Genomic DNA, 12,558 nt, shown 5'->3' on the forward strand with positions numbered 1-12,558 from the left:
TTTTTTTTTTTTTTTTTTTTTTTTACCATTTTCTGAAATGTAGTTTTACAACAGTAGTTTCTATACAACCCATTTGTATCTCTGATGCTTGAAAAATGTGGGGTTTGGTCAAAAACTGTGAAAGATGAGAGAGTTTCTGTATCAGTCAGAAACTCTATTTGGAGATCTAGTCCCTTGAATTGTCATAGAGGTTGTTCTATATTCGCCATTATGCGATCTCTCTCTCTCTCTGGCAAATACTACAAAGTAAAGTCATTTCATGAATAATGTGTTTTCTTGATTACCCTTTCGTACAACTGTCAGCTAAATAAAGACAAAGAAATGTTACAAACAATTTTGTTTCTTTCTCTTTGGATAATAGCTTTCAGGTCAATGTGTAGTTTCTTTGGTATCCAATGTTTTCCTGTTTTAGCTTCAGAGACTTATAGTGATCACACCTTAACTAGTTCTTGGCATCTACATTTCAGGGTCCAAGTTTCTCTGAGGAATAGGATTCTTTAAAGAATTTGAGTATATAAGTGAAGTTGTAGAGCTTATTCTATCTTAGAGAAACTTCGATATATTATATAGTTTGCTAGTAACAACATCTTGGTGTTGTTATGGACATAAAATCTGGTCACTCATCTCCTGTAATGACTGATTCTCCACCGTTAAGCAGTGCAAGATTAACCATTCGCCAGAACAGAATCCCTTACTCATCAGCAGCAGCGCTGTCACAGAACAGTAACCTTCTTCTAACCGTTCCTAGAAAGAAAACTGGAATCCTTGATGATGTTAAGTCTACTGGTTGGCTTGATGCAATGAAATCTTCTTCTCCTCCTCCAACACTTGTTAACAAAGATAACTTCAGCACTGAGGCCACAGATATGACTTATCGCGAATGGATGGTTTGTCCCCTTACTGTCCTCTTTTTTTTTCTTTTCTGAACATTGAGTCGTTGTTGTGATTTTGCTAATCTTCATTTTTTTTCTTGTAATCATGTTTTAGCAGCTCAAGTATCCATCAGCTCTTACTTCTTTTGAGAAAATCATGAGTTTTGCAAAGGGTAAAAGAATAGCATTGTTTCTTGATTATGACGGGACACTTTCGCCTATAGTTGAGGAACCTGATTGTGCTTACATGTCAAGTGCTGTAAGTGTTTGACTTCCCCCTATTTAACTCAATTGCTAAAACAGATCAAATTTGTGCTTCATCATCCTAATAGATACTATATGGTTTTACGCCTTTTTACATGTTCTAGATGCGTAGTGCAGTGCAAAACGTTGCCAAGTACTTCCCAACTGCGATCATTAGTGGAAGAAGCCGTGATAAGGTTAGTGTTTACTTGTTATATTTTCATCATCAAGAACAGTTTCTTGTGTGGTCTAGCGTTTTTAATAATCCATTTTGCTTCAGGTGTATGAGTTTGTTAATTTGAGTGAACTTTATTACGCTGGAAGCCACGGGATGGACATCATGAGTCCTGCAGGAGAATCTTTAAACCATGAACATAGCCGTACTGTATCAGTCAATGAAAAGGTTTATTTTTCTTGCCTTTTGTTTTTTTTTTGAAATATCTATATGCTATATACATCAGATTCTTGAATGTGATTTTGGCAATCTTCAGGGGAAAGATGTAAATCTATTCCAGCCCGCTAGCGAGTTTCTACCGATGATCGATAAGGTATTTACACATCTTCTGATGTATGTACACATATAGATTTAGTAATAGCAACATCATTTTTGATTGTTGAGTGAAATTATCTTCTTAGGTGCTTTGTTCTCTTATCGAGAGTACAAACGATATCAAAGGTGTCAAAGTAGAAGACAACAAGTTCTGCATCTCTGTCCATTACCGCAATGTAGAAGAAAAGGTTTGAATATCTCTCTATTCAATAACCGGTTTGGTTCCTTTAAAACCAATACAGTTTTCTTTAAAAAAGTTGTTATATTTGTTACAGAATTGGGCATTGGTTGCACAGTGTGTTGATGATGTCATCAGAACATATCCAAAACTACGGCTAACATACGGTCGGAAGGTAAAACATCTCAACTCTTTCTTGAAAATTTCAAAACAAAAACAAATTTGAAAACGTTTTCAAAGTTTGATTTTTTTGGTTTCTTGGTTGGTTTGTGTTGCTTAAAAGGTTTTAGAGATCCGACCAGTGATTGACTGGGACAAAGGGAAAGCTGTGACATTTCTACTCGAATCTCTTGGTAGTTAAAAAAAAAACACTTTCTCCTCTGCTTCTGTTATGAAATCTTGGTTTAGTCATTGACTATTGAAACATTTTTTTTAAGGCCTAACCAACTGTGAGGATGTTCTTCCAATATATGTTGGGGATGATCGAACAGACGAAGATGCATTCAAGGTACTACGAGAAGGACCGAATCACGGTTATGGTATATTAGTCTCTGCTGTACCCAAAGACAGTAATGCCTTTTACTCGCTTCGTGACCCGTCTGAGGTAAACTAAAACATCACTTTACTGAGTACTCGAGCTACGTTTTTTTAAATCTATATGAGTTTGATTGGTTTGTTATCTAAATCTATCAGGTAATGGAGTTTCTGAAATCATTGGTCACATGGAAGAGATCAATGGGTTAAGTAGAAGAAGAAGTAGTAGAAGAAATTGGTTAACGTTAATATATATATATGATTACAAATATGGAAGAAGTTTAGAGGATTACTATTGTTACTTTCGGCTTTATACAAATACCGTTGAGATTTAACTTAACGGTATCGGAGGAGAGATCACATGAAGGCTACACAACATGCCGGAGATCCTCTTTTTTCCGATCAATCTCTTTATCTTCTATAACTGTAAATTCTTCTTTTTATCTTGGATAAACTGTCTTTTTATCTCCGGATTAACTCAAATCATTTGTCTCATTTTGGTTTAATGTTTTTATGTGAAGCAATTACTTTTAAGTTATTACATTAGGACAAAATGTCACATTACTTTAACATTCTTCTCAATCAAAACTTGATCTCACATATATATAGAACTTAGAAGTAACTATTACTAAGGAGGTTTACAACGTTTAGGGGAGCCTGGTATATTTGATGAGCCTGGACTTCTGGGTGGCCCTTTACCACCTGCACGTGGTGAACAACTTCCACCTACCTCAGCCTTGATCTCTTTGATCATCCTTAGATCCCAAACCCCTTCTTCTCCTATTTCTTACCAAAAAGAAGACAACAACAATTTGAGTATATATTTAGAGTAAAAAAGAAAAATCATTTTATATGATGTAGTAGTTGAACCAATCCTAATCATTGTATAAAAATACTAGTACAAACATCTAATGGAAAGAAAAAAACTAAATTTTTTCAAGTTCGATTTTAGTAAATAAAAAAAATTGAACTACAAAATCGTATTGGGGATATATAAACACTTACTGGGGTTTGAAGATTCGTATGGTAGTACCCGAGCCTCTGCTGTGTTTAATAATCCAGAGAGCAACAGAAAACTCAAAGTTAGTAACCAAACCTTATACATTTTTTTGAAGTAATATTTAAAGTATGAGTTTGAAAATCTGAATTCATGAATAGATGTAAATTTCAATGTTTTTTCTTAGAAATGAGATAAGGTAATTGTTGAAAAATGCGTTATTGACTCTTGAAATGTTTTTCTCTAAATAATACTATTTTTAATTTGTTTTAAAATTCTTCTGGAGAACAACTTATTTGACTATCATTAGTGGAAGGAATTAATAATTTTTACTTGTGTCATTTTCTTCATCTAGAACGTTTTATTGTGTGGTCAAGTGTAATAACAATCAATGTTTTTCATTCATGTCATCATGTGTTATTACGCTGAAAATATTGATCCTCTTTTGCTTATGCTAGGAATCTTGGTTTTGTTTGGCCAGTTGACTATGAATTGTCTTTTCTGGCGTAAACAATTGTGAGCATGTCTATGTCGGGGGATGATCGAACACATGAAGATGCATTTAAGTTTTACTCTGATCATAAACCATTTAGCTAAAACACTTTGTTAAGAAATAGTTTTGACTTAAGGTGCAAGTAATGTCAGGTTTGCGAGATGGACCAAGATTGCATGCCTTTTACTCGCTTCGCGACCCTCCTATTTGTGGTTACACAACAACAATTAGGCTTTTAATGACACTTGATTTTGTATCAGTTTTTAGTTTTAGATTTTGCAAAATCCACTTTTCAAGCCATTCACAATTATGAAAAAAATAGATTTCCTAAATTCCTTCATAAAATCTAAAAACCACATTTTGTGGATTTTTCAGCGTGACCTTATTTTTTTTTTCTTTTTCCTAATATATATTTATTTTAATTTACTTAAATTCCAAAAACAAGTTTCAAACGTTTGATATTTTGTTGCTTGGTTGTTCTGTGTTGCTTAAAAGGTTTTAGACATCCAACCAGTGATTGACTGGGACAAAGGGAAAGCTATGACATTTCTAGTCGATTCTCTTGGTAGTTAAAAACAAAAACACATTCTCGACTGCTTATGTTATGAAATATTGGTTTGGTCATTGACTCTTGAAACATTTTTTTTAAGGCCTAACCAACTGTGAGGATGTTCTTCCAATATATGTTGGAGATGATCGAACAGACGAAGATGCATTCAAGGTATTACGCGAAGGACCGAATCATGGTTATGGTATATTAGTCTCTGCTGTACCCAAAGACAGCAATGCCTTTTACTCGCTTCGTGACCCGTCTGAGGTAAACTAAAACATCACTCTACTGAGTACTCGAGCTACATTTTTTAAATCTATATGAGTTTGATTTGTTTGTAATCTAAATCTACCAGATAATGGAGTTTCTGAAATCATTGGTGACATGGAAGAGAAGATCAATATTATTTGACAAGATCAATGGGTTAAGTAGAAGAAGATCGAAGTAGAAGAAAATGGTTAACGTTAATATATATATATACTAGAAAGTAGCCCACGCGATGCGTGGGTTATGTATGCATTATTAATTTGAAATAAAGAATCAAGTTTCTATTCAATTGTATATGAAATGTACATGTAATTATTAATATATGTCTTAAAAATTAATTTTCATAATATTACGGTTTAACTATAATATCTTAATATATAATTTTTATATGATGCTTCATAAAAGGGTCATTTTAAGATAGAGAAAATTAAAAAGTTAAATTACACAGAATTGTTGAAAATATTTTGACAATATGTTACTATAATAATAGGACCATTGTTTTAGTTACTGCAAAATCAAATTAATTTTTTATTTTCGTTAAGTAATTAAGATAAATTATAATTATTTTGCATTTAAAAAAAAAAAAAAAAAACTGATAAGTAGCTAGTCTAAAAAGAAAATTGTAAGACCTTACTATATAATTAATTTGATAGATAATATAATGTTGTTCTATATATTAATTTTACTTTCATCATCTAAAAGTAATACTTAACAACAAATAATTTTAAAAGAAATACCCTCTCTTGTAATCTATGTTTTAAAAGATATGGTTTTTATTATGATATTTTCTTTTATTATAAATAGTGTGTATTTTTTTCACTTAAAAGGATGAAAGACAAATTAAATAGAATGTAAGAAAATGTGTAAAACAGATGTATCAAATATCAGTTAATTTATTAATAAATGTTATAGAATATTAGATTTTGTATCAAATATATAATATGAGATTTTATTATAAAACAATCTGATTTTGTTTGACAAAAGAACTTAAGATATAAAAGTGGATTTAAAAATATATGTCAATTGTACCAAGTGGATAAGAGAAGTATGATTATAAAAGATGACAGGTGTCACTAAAAGTGAATGCCAAATGTCGCAATGTGAGTAAAAGTTAGGAAAAACCTTCTCATATTATATTATATATATATATATATATATATATATATATATAAAAGATAATAATTACAAATATGGAAGAAGTTTAGAGGATTTATTGTTACTTTCGGCTTTATACAAATACCGTTGACATTTAACTTAACGGTATCGGAGAAGAGATCGCATGAAGGCTTCAAAACATGCCGGAGATCCTTTTTTTTCCGATCAATCTCTTTATCTTCTATAACTGTAAATTCTACTTTTTAAAAAAAATCTTGGATAAACTGTCTTTTTATCTCCGGATCAACTCAAATCATTTGTCTCATTCTGGTTTAATGTTTTTATGTAAAGCAATGACTTTTAAGTTTATTAATAGGACAAAATGGCACATAAGTTTCATATTCTTCTCAATCTAAGCTTGAACTAACTATTGCTAAGGTCTACAACGTTTTCGGGAGCCTGGTCTATTGGGTGCCCCTCTTCCACCTGAATCCCCCTGTCCTGCAGATGACGAACAACTTCTATCTACCTCAGCCTTGATCTCTTTGGTCACCTTTAGATCCCAAACCGCTTCTCCTATTTCTTACCAAAAATTAAAGAAGACAACAAAAATTTGAATATATATATATATATATATATATATATATATATATATATCTAGAGTAAAAATTTTCTATAATGTAGTTGAACCAATCCAAGTCGAACAAAATTTTTATCAAAAAACCAGTACAAAAATCTAATGGAAAAAAAAAACTAAAATCGAACTGCCAAAAAGGATTAAATTTATTTTCTTTGAATATTCTATTATTTTGAGATGCTGTATGTTTTGCTAAATTTGGAATTGAGATCAAAAGTATAAAAATGTAACCGAAAATAATAATTGGTTGACATTCAATTTTTCTATTTTGTAAATCAAAAAGTTGAACTACAACAAAACCAAAATCGGATTTGGCATATATAATCACTTACTGGGGTTTGGAGATTCGTATGGTAGTACTCGAGCCTCTGCTGTGTTTGATGATAATCCAGAGAGCAACATAAAACTCAACGTTAGTAAGCAAACCTTATACATTTTTGTAAGTATAATTTTTTTTTGTTTTTTTTGTTTTTTTGTTTATATATAGAAAGAGAGAAACGAACACATATATATATAGAGAAACGAACACATAATCGTGATGTTAATTTCAATGGAAATAAAAGAAAGTCACACGGATTTGTAAGATGGAGCTCTTAATTGGTTCTTTTCTTTTTCTCTTTGTTGAAAATTCGTAGTTGACTCTTGAAATGCAGTATCACGTCTTCCTCTAAATAACCATTTTAACATATTTAATTGTTTAAATACTTATGGAGATAGAACAACTTATTTGACTACTTCCCAACCGCTATAATTTTAGTAGAAGAAGCCGTGATCACTGATCAGGCTAATGTATTTGCTTTTTTTTTTTTGACCTATGAACCGAGCACCACCAGCAGATGTGCCAAGCCGACACTAGGTACTGTGGATAGCTATACTTCGCTTTATATTATTGGCTGCTTTTTGGATTAAAATTGAAAGATATTGTCAAACCAGAGGATTATAACCTTTCAGACCGAAGAAATTAACCAGATGAACATGATACGTTAAACGAAGTAAAGGACCAAGAAACATCCAGTGAGACATATTCAATGAGATAAAGTAAGAAAATTAAAGATTAAACGTGATTCATATTATTAAATGGTTTGCAAGATAGATAAAATGATAAAACTAATGGCGTAATGATCCAGAATATTTGTAAATACAAACGCTTTTGAAAATTTTAGTAGGGTAAGCTTTGCCAAAAACGACTTCCAAGTAGCAAGTATCAGGAAGTGTTCTCACTGCGTCGCAACATTCTCTAGATATCCATCGGGAATCTCCATCTGCCACTAATCTCACCGCATAGAAACATCCTGGCACGTTATCTATCGCTGTTGTGAAACATAGGTTCGTATTTCGCGCTTCCGATGGTCGGAAACTCAATGTTGATATTAGGGCCAACAAGAAAAACACCACTATGGTTTGTTGTTGTTTCATTTTTGAGAAGGTTTTTCTTATTATTATTTTTTTTTTTTAAAGTGGTTTTGTGGGTTTGGATTGTGTAGAGATAATGAGAGATATTGTTTCGTATATAAAAGAAGAGAATTTTATGCTAGTAAGGAATGTTTTTTTTTTTATTCATGTAATTTGATTGAAAAGATTAGGAAAGTTATCTATTTTTGTTTGACCCATTTACACATTTAAGGATATTCACAGTAAATTTGTATCAATTATGTAATAGTAGTATCAAGGAAAGTATATAAAGTTATGATTTGTGTCCATCTTTGAGATGTAAAATACTAAAATTAACCGATTAACAGAAGGTCATTCACCTCTGGTAAGCGTGAAATTGAATACAACATTACGTATGGAACCGGAGATATGGATGATGGGGTTTGTATTGTTGAAGAGAGATGATGTGATTCGTGTGTGTGTGTGTGATTTACTTTAGTCGAATGAACAGTACATTTATAAGATAAACACAATTTGTTTTTTTGTTCAAACAAGAACAGTACATTTATAAGCTAAACACAATTGTAGTTTGACCGATAAATATTTATTTTTGTTTGGATTCAAATTTGTGTCCAGTATACCAATATTTATATTTGTTAATTAAGAATTGATACTGGATATTTCAAAGATATATGGTTTTCACCGATCCATCTTTTGTATGGTTTATATGAAACTGATACCAAGTCAAAACATATGAACTAATTCGTGGATTTCTGTTAATTGTTTGCCCAAAAAAAAAAACAAGTGTCGATTTTCGGAATTGGAAAAAATAATAATTTAATTGTAATCACTTCGCTTCATCTCTTGTTTATTATCATATCATTCAAAGATACACCAAACATAAATCATGAACTTGGTTCTGCAGCTGCAGGGACCGCAATATTACAAATTTCTCTGAAACTAGTCATTGGTAAAATTACGTCACCCTCGACTTTCAATAAACAAGTAGGAGGAAGTGTAGCGAATACTGCTCTGCAGCACTCTACTGTTAATTTTTTAATGTCTCTGACTAATACCGCTAACTTCAACGCATCGAAACATCCGGGCACTTTGAATATTCTGTCTGTTATGCAATAAACTTCAGGTGGATGTGACTCCGATGGTCGGATGATAGATGCCAAAATTAGGACTACCAAGAAGATCATCACTTTGGTTTGTTTTAGTTCCATGTTTTTCACAAGTTCTAAAAAGAATTGGTTTTGTGGGTTCAAATTGTATGGAGTTGAGATCTTTGTTTTGGTGAATACATAAAAGAGTTATGCAATGTTTTAGAGATGTTGTTTATCTTCTTGCAAGGTTTATGTAGAAGAAAAAAAAAGGTGTATGAAGAAAGTTTGACTATAAAAATTAATTTGGCAAGTTCATATATCTGTTTTACCCATCCATAGAAGATTATATTCATGGTCAATCAAGTTCTACTGTATAGGGAAATTCATTGAATATGAAGAATTAAGATCAAATCCATAAAGTATATATCACCTCCATTTTTTTATTTTATTTTAATAAAAATAAATAATCTCAATAATAATAATAAATCATTCACAATTATATATAGATATATATATATATATATAATCACTAATTCTTCTAAAATGCATACTATTTGAGGGAAAATTAATTAGTTTCATCATTTTCAATTGTGGTAACTAAAATTAAATTAAATACAAGATTACGTTGGGAGCTATACTGAATGGAAAAATATGTATTTTACTTCTTCTTTTAACGAGCCTTTGCATATTTTACTTTGACACAGGAACACAAGGTTAGTACAAAGTCAACATAAGCATATATGCCAAGTAAATGATACTGGATATAGAAAGATTACGGGGGTGGTATTGGAGTGAAACATCTAAACAGTATTTCAAATATCTAAAATAATTTTATTTTCATGCTTTTGCATTGTTTATATACTAGGATTTAATCCGCGGTACACCGCATGACAATATTTTTAATTTTAAAAACTTAAAATTGATATTGTATTTATTTGTTTTTATTATTGTTTTATTAATTTTAAAAATATAAAATTTTACAGGTATTTGATATAAGTATTCAAGTATAGAATTTTTGTAGTGTTTTCAAGGTTTTAACCCGTGTGATATATATAGTCTAATAATACATTTATCTCATGGTACACATTTAAAAGTGTTTTAAAAAAACAATTTCATTTAACTCTCTATATGTGATTAATGCCAACCCATCTCACCAAAATCAAAATAAGTTTTTGCGTTAAAAAAAATAAGTTTTTTATCAAGTTTAATTCTGTTAATTGTTTTACCAAATTAGCATATTTTTATAGTTTATAATTTTTTCATGTCAATATATATAGTTTATGATAATTAATAGAATTTTAATTTTTTTGGTACTTCCTCAAAATATAAAAAATAAACCAAATTATATGGAGAGTTTTCAACATATTTAATGTGACATTTTATAATTGGATTTTCGGTTTAGGAAATTTATCAATATTAATATAATTACGGAGATTGTAAACTTTTGTTATGGAAAATCTGTTGTATATCATTTAAATTTGAGAGATTCTAGCATCCATAAAAATAGTTTTGGAGATTTAATGAGTTAAAAATTTAATGGGTAGAGTTGTTTTTGGAAAAATCGGAATGTATAGATGTTGTTAAGATTTTATGGTAATAAATGTAACAAATGTTGGTCAATTTAAGAAAGTTTAGTATTTGAGTTTCTCTGTAATGTTATTTATGTAATTGTTTTAGGGGTTAATGTTGTAAAAAAAAAATAAGTAAAACTTAAAGAGCATAAACCAAAATGTACTTCAAAAATGTTAATATAGATTTAAATTTGAGAGATTCTAGCATCCATAAAAATAGTTTTGGAGATTTAATGGGTTAAAACTTTAATGGCTAGAGTTGTTTTTGGAAAAATCGGAATGTATAAATGTTGTTAAAATTTTATGGCAATAAATATAACAAATATTGGTCAATTTAAGAAAGTTTAGTATTTGAGTTTCTCTGCAATGTTATTTATGGAATTGTTTTAGGGGTTAATGTTGTAAAAAAGAAATTAAATAAATAAAATTTAAAGGGCATAAACCAAAATGTACTTCAAAAATGTTAATATAGATGGTCAATTTAATAAAGTTTAGTATTTGAGTTTCTCTGCAATGTTATTTATAGAATTTTTTTTTGGATTAATGTTGTAAAAAAAAAATTAAATAAGTAAAACTTAAAGGGCATAAACCAAAATGTACTTCAAAAATGTTAATATAGATGAAACATGTTATAGCAATTAGGAAGTCAAAACAATTGATTTAATTCGTTAAATTATGTTAATTAAACAAATGTTACCGTATATTTAATTTTGAGAAAACTAACAAATCTATCACATTCCAAATCCAAACTTGTGACTTCTACCACATTCATTTACTCTTTTCGGACAATACCACAATTTATAGGAAAAGACGTATATACCTCTCTAGAATTGTTCCATCTTCTTTCAACATCTCTCCTACTCATTTATTACAACTGACAATTAAAACAAGAGATTACTTAAAAATAATTGTCATTTCCTCTATCTTTTTTTTTTTGTGTCAGATCAGTATCAAATTAAAGTAGCCGTTCAAAAATGAAAACAAAACAATTAATCTTTTATTTATTAAGAGACTGTTCACAATCAGCACTTCATTTCTTGTCTACAACACTTGTCCACCAAGCAAATGAGAACGCTTGTCCACCACATACATTATGTGTAAAGAGAAGACATTACTTGTTAACTGAAGAAAACTTTAATAATATCTTTAGAAGCAACATCTCTTGCATATACTATCAAATTTTGTCCACAAAACAAATGAAAACATTTCTCCATACAATAAATTACTGTATTAATTATACAGCAAATGTTGTCATTAGTAGGCTCACTCATAGATAATTCTGCCAAATAGACAAATTCGAAACTTTCCCAATTTATTTTTTAGAACAATTATTTAATTATTTATGTTATGGACAAGTTTATTTACCTTATGGACAAATTCATATCTTCATAATCTTTATAAAAATAACACGCATCTTGTCTATTAGTCAACATACTTAACAAATAGACAAGTTTGTTTCATTTACCACTTGTCCATTAGTCAACATACTTAAAAAAATAGACAAGTTCTAGCTAATGGACAAGTTAATATGCATCTTGTCCACGAGTCCAATTTTGTTCACTCCCTCATGTACTCTACGAGTTATGTAAACCAAGAAACATATTAATTTACAGAGTTTTTTTTTTTTTTTTATTTTAGATAAATTTAATTTAATTTCTTTACAAAATCTATTTTATGATGGTCTATCGCTACTGCACCCACCTCCACCAAAATCATTCAACGTCACATTATTTGGCATTTTTTTATATTTTATTTTCTCTTTCCACTATTCCACACATCATATTTGATTTTTGTCATAAAAGAATAAATTTTTCTTTCATAAACCTGAGGCTATTTTTGTCTTTTAAAATATTCTTTATGGTAGAATGGAAAATGTGTTTTGTTATGTGGTAGAATAGAAAAGTTTAAAACAAAATGTGGTAGAATCAACTAAATTCCCTTTAATTTTCAGCTGAATATTGGCAAAAAATATAATGTAATTAGATTTTTTGCATATTCTATAAATTGATATAGTGTATTTTTTATCAAATTATAAATTAAAACATATTCCCGACAAATGAAGAATATTTACATCTAAGATAATAAGCCCTT

General features: G+C 29.9%; 4 protein-coding genes and 1 long non-coding RNA gene across 8 annotated transcripts in view; 1 reads left to right on the forward strand and 4 right to left on the reverse strand.

Annotated features, from left to right (window-relative positions):
- LOC104726175 (trehalose-phosphate phosphatase A-like) overlaps positions 1-2,883 on the forward strand; it is a 3,701-nt gene extending 818 nt beyond the window's left edge. The window contains exons 1-11 of one of the 4 annotated variants that reach the window (XM_010444986.1): positions 21-246; positions 468-887; positions 988-1,131; positions 1,241-1,312; positions 1,396-1,518; positions 1,607-1,663; positions 1,752-1,853; positions 1,941-2,018; positions 2,127-2,196; positions 2,281-2,447; positions 2,537-2,883. In XM_010444986.1, the coding sequence (XP_010443288.1) occupies positions 600-887; positions 988-1,131; positions 1,241-1,312; positions 1,396-1,518; positions 1,607-1,663; positions 1,752-1,853; positions 1,941-2,018; positions 2,127-2,196; positions 2,281-2,447; positions 2,537-2,587 (1,152 nt within the window). In that variant the 5' untranslated portion in view covers positions 21-246; positions 468-599 and the 3' untranslated portion in view covers positions 2,588-2,883. Of the gene's footprint in view, positions 1-20; positions 247-467; positions 888-987; positions 1,132-1,240; positions 1,313-1,395; positions 1,519-1,606; positions 1,664-1,751; positions 1,854-1,940; positions 2,019-2,126; positions 2,197-2,280; positions 2,448-2,536 lie in introns of those variants that run through there. The other 3 variants (XM_010444994.1, XM_010444977.2, XM_010445000.2) reach the window with 3 other exon arrangements.
- LOC109128649 lies at positions 3,000-3,482 on the reverse strand. Its single transcript, XM_019235457.1, has 2 exons — positions 3,383-3,482; positions 3,000-3,163 (listed from the first exon to the last, which is right to left on the reverse strand). The coding sequence occupies exons 1-2, from the start codon at positions 3,480-3,482 to the stop codon at positions 3,006-3,008; spliced, it is 258 nt and encodes an 85-aa protein (XP_019091002.1). The 3' UTR covers positions 3,000-3,005.
- Positions 6,083-7,018, reverse strand: LOC104726203. The gene is made up of 2 exons (XR_758018.1): positions 6,749-7,018; positions 6,083-6,361 (listed from the first exon to the last, which is right to left on the reverse strand). It is a non-coding gene; the product is annotated as an uncharacterized LOC104726203 (long non-coding RNA).
- LOC104752782 lies at positions 7,524-7,868 on the reverse strand. Its single transcript, XM_010475022.1, has one exon. The coding sequence runs from the start codon at positions 7,830-7,832 to the stop codon at positions 7,524-7,526; it is 309 nt and encodes a 102-aa protein (XP_010473324.1). The 5' UTR covers positions 7,833-7,868.
- LOC104726210 lies at positions 8,649-9,102 on the reverse strand. Its single transcript, XM_010445016.1, has one exon. The coding sequence runs from the start codon at positions 9,014-9,016 to the stop codon at positions 8,693-8,695; it is 324 nt and encodes a 107-aa protein (XP_010443318.1). The 5' UTR covers positions 9,017-9,102; the 3' UTR covers positions 8,649-8,692.

The sequence above is a fragment of the Camelina sativa genome, chromosome 2 (assembly GCF_000633955.1).
Source record: "Camelina sativa cultivar DH55 chromosome 2, Cs, whole genome shotgun sequence".
NCBI classification, from domain to species: Eukaryota; Viridiplantae; Streptophyta; class Magnoliopsida; order Brassicales; family Brassicaceae; genus Camelina; species Camelina sativa.